The sequence below is a fragment of the Camelina sativa genome, chromosome 9, assembly GCF_000633955.1.
Source record: "Camelina sativa cultivar DH55 chromosome 9, Cs, whole genome shotgun sequence".
In the NCBI taxonomy this organism is placed as follows: domain Eukaryota; kingdom Viridiplantae; phylum Streptophyta; class Magnoliopsida; order Brassicales; family Brassicaceae; genus Camelina; species Camelina sativa.
Genome location: NC_025693.1, coordinates 10080829 through 10086951, shown reverse-complemented (window position 1 = coordinate 10086951; position 6123 = coordinate 10080829). Strand labels below are relative to the sequence as shown.

Genomic DNA, 6123 nt, shown 5'->3' with positions numbered 1-6123 from the left:
CTATAGTCCAAATTGATTGCGATAGTCCAAATTGATAAACCCAGAAAGAAACAAAGAAAGAAGGAACCTGCCTGCGATAGAACCGGAATTGATGTTGGGAATTACGGGTACGAGAGACGAAAGTGCAGAATCACCGCAAAGAAGGATCGAAAATCGTCGATGAACAACGTGAAGAAGGATCAAGAATCGTCGATTGAGGAAGAAGGAGAGAAGGACGGCGAAGTGAAAAAAATTAAGTTTCCTTCATTAAAGGTAAAATTGTCTTCTTCACTAAAAAAGAGATACCCTTAAAAATGGACGCTTTCCAAAGACATTTTTAAAAATGAAATGGAAAAGGGGCATTTTTGTTTTCCCCCTTATTTGATTGTAGTTCATAGTTTTCTCTGTTTTTTTATTGAAATTTGATTTCTCGCAAACACTCAAGTTCATAAATAAAATATACAAAAATCACATTTGACATACAAGTTTTCTAATTTGTTCGAAGTCTGAAACTCGAGGGCATCTTATGATGGTTCTAAGAATGCCAAATCATAATATATTTTCTTGTATTCGGAGTAGTTCTACTTAAGCCGAGAAGTTATTCCGTTACTCTATATTACTGAAATTTAACAAACCAAGATGGCCTTCGGAGCTCTATTCTCTGGTGAGCCTGGGCATCCAATGCGGCAACGTTGTGTTCGTTTTCCGAATTAGGGTTTCGGCAGCTACTTCTTCCACTCCATTCCTTAGTAATGTATCCCTATATAAAAGTAGTTTATTAATTCATATACATTCCAGCGTTAGTTTTACTATCTAAGAAACATTGAACACATCATAATTTCTATTATTAATATCTTCGTAGCTATGTGAAATTGAACAATATTGTACCCAAAAGATGAAGGAGGAGGAGATAGAGGTCGGGGCAGCGCTTGGGGTGGTGCACATAGCGGTGTGGCCAAGCCATGCCTAAGATTTTGCGGCTCAAAGTCATCTCTTTGACTAGCCTGCCAAATTGAATTCGTGTTATAGTTACTATTTACCATTCAGCGATTGATTAACATTCAAACATAAATAAAATATGTGTAACTGATAGATAAATTCTAAACAAAAACCTAGACTAGCCCCTCTTAAAAAGTTAAGTGAATTCTACATAAAAAAAAAAAAAAGATTCTAAAATCAGTTTCACCTTCTTTGTTAGTTGTTTCTTCAGTTCTTTTAGTTCCTTCTCCTATACCATCAAAAGAAAAGTCGCACGTTTATTAGTTTAAACCATATTGGACTCAATTCATCAAGATCTAGAATATGTTTTATTTCGTTTATCTGAAACTGAAGATTACTTATATGTGGATATAGTTTAAGTATTTTGTTCTAAAAATCCAATAGAGAAAAAAAAACACCAGCAGGTACTCATGAATTTTGAAAGGTACAGCCATTACAAACGATTAAGTGTCTCCAAGTTAGTATGCTACCTTTTTCTGAAGTTGTGCTATGGACTCTAACATGAGCTGGTTCTGTGCTCCCAAACCAAAACAATAGCTACATGATTAGATGTAGTGTATCTATATATCTGTCTATATATACGCATACACACACTGCACATTAATAGACATAATATATACAAATGATCTATGCATGTATACAAGATATAATATATATAGCTATTGGATAAATAAGAACCTTTCTAGAGCGAGTTTTCTTGAGGGCAGTATCAAGTTGCATCTCCAGACCCTGAAGCTCTCTGATACTTAGAGCATCCACCTCTTCTCCTTTTAAGTGCCTTATCTCACGAAATAAAGAAATTAATTAAATGAAGATGCAATTTATTTTCTTGAATATATTGAGATTACATGTCTATGTAATTTATGTTTTAAATGATCCTTTAGTAATAATTTTCGAACCTTACGCTTCTTTGCATGACATCAATCATCCTCAAGAGCCTTGAACATTCTGTTGAACATTCACCCTAAAGATACACAATAATTAGTTAAGTTTACCATAGACAATGATTCATATACTAATATGTCATATAAAAGATAGATTGATGAGCTTACGAACCTGTGAATCCAAATTTGGTGTAGGAATTTCTTGACCAGCGTATGAAGATCTCTCATATCGATCAAGAATTCTCTCCATGCTAAATAAAATCGTTATATTAACCGAGAATCAACACTTGATGGATAAACTATTATCATACAACATATTATTGAACAGTCATTTTTTACTTTAGTCGGCAAACACTCCTTTTTTTGTCTTGAAACATTTCTAAATCATTTAGCAATAATCGAGAACTTTGATCCACATTTACAGACCAATTTATAAAATAATTTAAGGTATTGTTTAGACTATAGCAATCAGTAGATCAAGACTAATCATATTTATTGAAACATATTTGCAAGCAATATGGGTTTGCATATTTTCTTGTGAGGATCGAGGTTAGTCCTAGGTTCGACCAACAAAAAGACAAAACAATGCACAAAGCTCCATGACAACGGCTTGTCATACTTCCAATTTCCAACAAGAGTTTAGCTGTATAGCTTAAATTTTTATTTTAACATAATCAAATCAGAGTGTCATGTTATTACAATCATGATCGAAACCTGATCTTCCTATTTATAGTAGATTTGTTTTCCCTCTTTAGTATTTTTGTTTATATTGAGATAATTCTTTTTGTTATCAAAAGACTAACATGAGTCATCACAAATTAAGTCTTCAATTGTTTTACTGTTCTGTATTGGCATTTACCATTATAAATTATGTTATCTTATTACTAGATTATTTAAGATTTTCAGATTGATATTAGATTAATTTTAAAGAAAATCGAAATTGCTATTTTTAGTTAGTTTCTGTTTATTTTATAGTGAATTGTCTGATAAATAATGTTTTATTATTACCAGAAATACTTAGTTAGTTAAAATCCCATCAAATTATTTTGTATTATAGAATACTTTTTGCCAACAGTTTTTTTATTATTATTTTTAAGTGTATTGTAAATGGCAGAATTAATGCAAATTAAAAGAAAAAATTTGCAGTTTATTTTGATTCAAGATCGATCCTTTTCTTTTACTTAGTTACTTGAATTTATAACTTTCTTTAATCTCTCAATATTAATAGCCAAAGTAACTACCTTTGAGCATTAGATCTACTGCAAATCTAAAACATTTTGGTAGACTTCAAACTGAAATAGGAATGGAAAGAAAGATCTCTGATTTCATGGTATGTTCTCGAGAATATAATGTTATTAATACACACATTTAGCACATTTTTCCACAATATTTTCTATTGATATATAAACTGTAATATCTCAAAATTCTTTGCTTGATGAAGGTCACCACTAGTAAGTCACTTCTTTAAAAAATATATATATATTGGCTGATCATGATCATGTTTTATGATCATCTCTAACTTAGAGATGCAAGACCTAACATGTGTATCAAAAAACATGATCATCTCTAACTTAGAGATGCAAGACCTAACATGTGTATCAAACTCTCACAGCCACATAAGCGGCCATTGATATATTTAATTAAACAATCTCAGCCTATTTCAAATCAATCTCCACTAGGTGAAACCTACTACTTTCCCCAATCTTTCAAACATGAAATATAAGCTGCTATATATATATAGATAAAAAAATCGATCTTAAAATAAGATGGTAAATTAATTAGCTTAGGAAAAATTCAAACCTGGAACCAGCAGAGTACTCAAAGAGCTTGCCTTTCGGGGAGAAGACAATCAAAGCAACATCAGCATCACATAACACTGAGATCTCTTGAGCTTTCTTAACCAAACCCGTCCTTCGCTTCGAAAATGTCACTTGTCTCCTTATCTTGTTCTCGATCCGCCTTAGCTGAACCCTTCCCCTTCCCATGTCTACAATTTCTTCTCAGATTTCCAAAGAGAGAGCTAAAAGAACACCTTGGAAATTTGACCACAAAAGAAGAAGAAGAAGAAGAAGAAGAAGAAGAAGAAGAAGAAGAAGAAAACCCTAGATTCTCTTAAAAAGAGGAAAAGTAGAGGAAGATGAGAAATTACGCAAAGATTTGATTTATGTTTCTATTTTTGTGAACCCATTCATATACATATATTTACACACACAAAAGGCATATATGGAGGAAAAAAGAGAAAGTATCAAATGATACAATTAGGGAAAGTGATATACTTTTCTTGTGTCCAAATTAAAATAATCTTGACGATCAATTATTATTATTAGTGAATGAAGATAATAATTAACCCAATTGCTGGTTTTAATTGTATACGGAGTTTGGCTCCTTCTACTAATTCGGGATCAAAGTTTTGCTAACAAATGATGTGACACCATTTGGTTCTTTTGACCATATGATATAATATATATGAATGGACAAGAAGATGCATAAGTATTAAAGTATCAATAAAGAACTTGACCTATCACAATGCTAGCCACCACATGATAACAATTAATCTATTTCTATACATTAAAGACAAAAAAATTAAACCCTTAAATGGAACTAAAAGAAATGAGATTAAGAAAAAAGAAGTAAAGACGTGAAGATCAACTTACAACTTGCAACTTACCAAAAAAAAAAAGAATAAAAAAAGTTTCAAGGTAGTCATCATTATATTCGCATTTAAATTCTATAAATAACATAGTGAAAGTTATTAAATGAACAAAAAAATCTTATTGAACAAAATACAAGTTCTCGGTTTTAACAAAAACTGAATTTTGTAGTTTTTTTTTCCATACCATGAGTACGTAATTGTCTATTACAATTGAAGGTTAAAACAATTTTTGTGTTCATTTTGTTAAACAGCATTATTTTTATTTTTATTTTTTATTTTATTGTTGACATATATTATCTTTATTATTCACGAAAATTAAGTCGTGTTATATGCATTTCATAACAGATATGGAACTACTACATACAATGGAAAATAAAAATATATTTAAAATAAACTACATAAATGGATCAACGATTTCAAAAAAATTTACCAGACATTCCAGTATGTTGCATCTTATTTCATGATCTGGTATATGTGCTTACCGCTAAACTCCGTATACGGACGTGGTTCATATAAATGAAAAGTCTGAATTTACAACCTTTACATTGATTTCTTAGCAAAAATAAAGAGAAAAACAAGAATACAATACTACTTAAAAGATATAGGATCTACACTCAGCGCAACCGAAGACTCATGAGGTCGAAAATATTTTTTTTCAGAGAATGTGTTTCAAGAGATGGACCAGCGAATTAGTGAGGAAAGTGGTATTAAGTCAACCAGGGAGCTGGCGAAATATTTGGGAATGCCAGTTCTCCAAAAGCGTATAAACAAGGATATCTTTGGTGAGATTCTTGAGAAGGTCTCTAGTAGGCTGAGTGGGTGGAAAGGACGTATGCTCAGTTTTGCAGGTCGTATCACGCTTACAATGGATGGTCGTTTCACTGTATGCTCGGCGTATGCCTTACTGACTGCAGATAATTCTCCACGTCAGAATATGAAGCAGTTTTTTCGTGTATTTGGAAAGTGAATGTTCCGGAACGAGTGAGGGTTTTCCTTGGTTAGTTGGGAATCAGGCTATAATGACAAATACAGAGAGATATCGGCGACACTTGTGTACTACAGATGTCTGCCAAGTGTGTAAAGGAGGAGTGGAGTCTATTATTCATGTTCTCCGTGATTGTCCTGCAATGTCAGGTTTATGGAGCAGATTAGTATCACCCAGACGGAGACAAAGTTTTTTTGATCTATCGTTACTTGAGTGGTTGTACGAGAACCTGTGTAGGGAAGGAAGAGAGGAGGATAATTACTGGTCCATAACTTTTTCCATGGCTGTTTGGTGGGCTTGGAAGTGGAGATGTGGGAATACTTTTGGGGAAAATAGAGTATGGAGGGATAGAGTGAAATTTATTAAAGACTCTACAAAGGAGGTATTGGATCCTAGGTTATGTAGTAAGCAGAACAGAGGAGCACGTGTAAGGGTAGAGCGAATGATAAAATGGTCAACTCCAGTGGCAGGTTGGTATAAGCTCAATACGGATGGTGCTTCATGTGGGAACCCAGGTTTTGCTACCGCTGGAGGGGTGCTTCGAAATGAGCTAGGTGAATGGTGTGGGGGGTTTTGTATTGAATGTGGGGAGATGTTCAGCTCTGTTAGCAGAGTTGTGGGGG

At 33.1% G+C, this 6123-nt stretch overlaps 1 protein-coding gene across 1 annotated transcript; it reads right to left on the bottom strand.

Annotated features, from left to right (window-relative positions):
* Positions 371-4260, bottom strand: LOC104710814 (truncated transcription factor CAULIFLOWER A-like). Its single transcript, XM_010427470.2, has 8 exons — positions 3663-4260; positions 2035-2113; positions 1878-1942; positions 1657-1756; positions 1449-1490; positions 1166-1207; positions 868-983; positions 371-739 (listed from the first exon to the last, which is right to left on the bottom strand). The coding sequence occupies exons 1-8, from the start codon at positions 3845-3847 to the stop codon at positions 634-636; spliced, it is 735 nt and encodes a 244-aa protein (XP_010425772.1). The 5' UTR covers positions 3848-4260; the 3' UTR covers positions 371-633.

Excerpts from the sequence above, each read along its gene's own strand:
- LOC104710814 (XM_010427470.2), bottom strand. The coding sequence starts at position 3,847 with ATGGGAAGGGGAAGGGTTCAGCTAAGGCGGATCGAGAACAAGATAAGG. Across the intron at positions 2,114-3,662 it reads GAGTACTCTGCTGGTTCCAG|CATGGAGAGAATTCTTGATC; the intron begins GTTTGAATTTTT and ends GATTTTATTTAG. Across the intron at positions 1,757-1,877 it reads GTCATGCAAAGAAGCGTAAG|GCACTTAAAAGGAGAAGAGG; the intron begins GTTCGAAAATTA and ends TCGTGAGATAAG.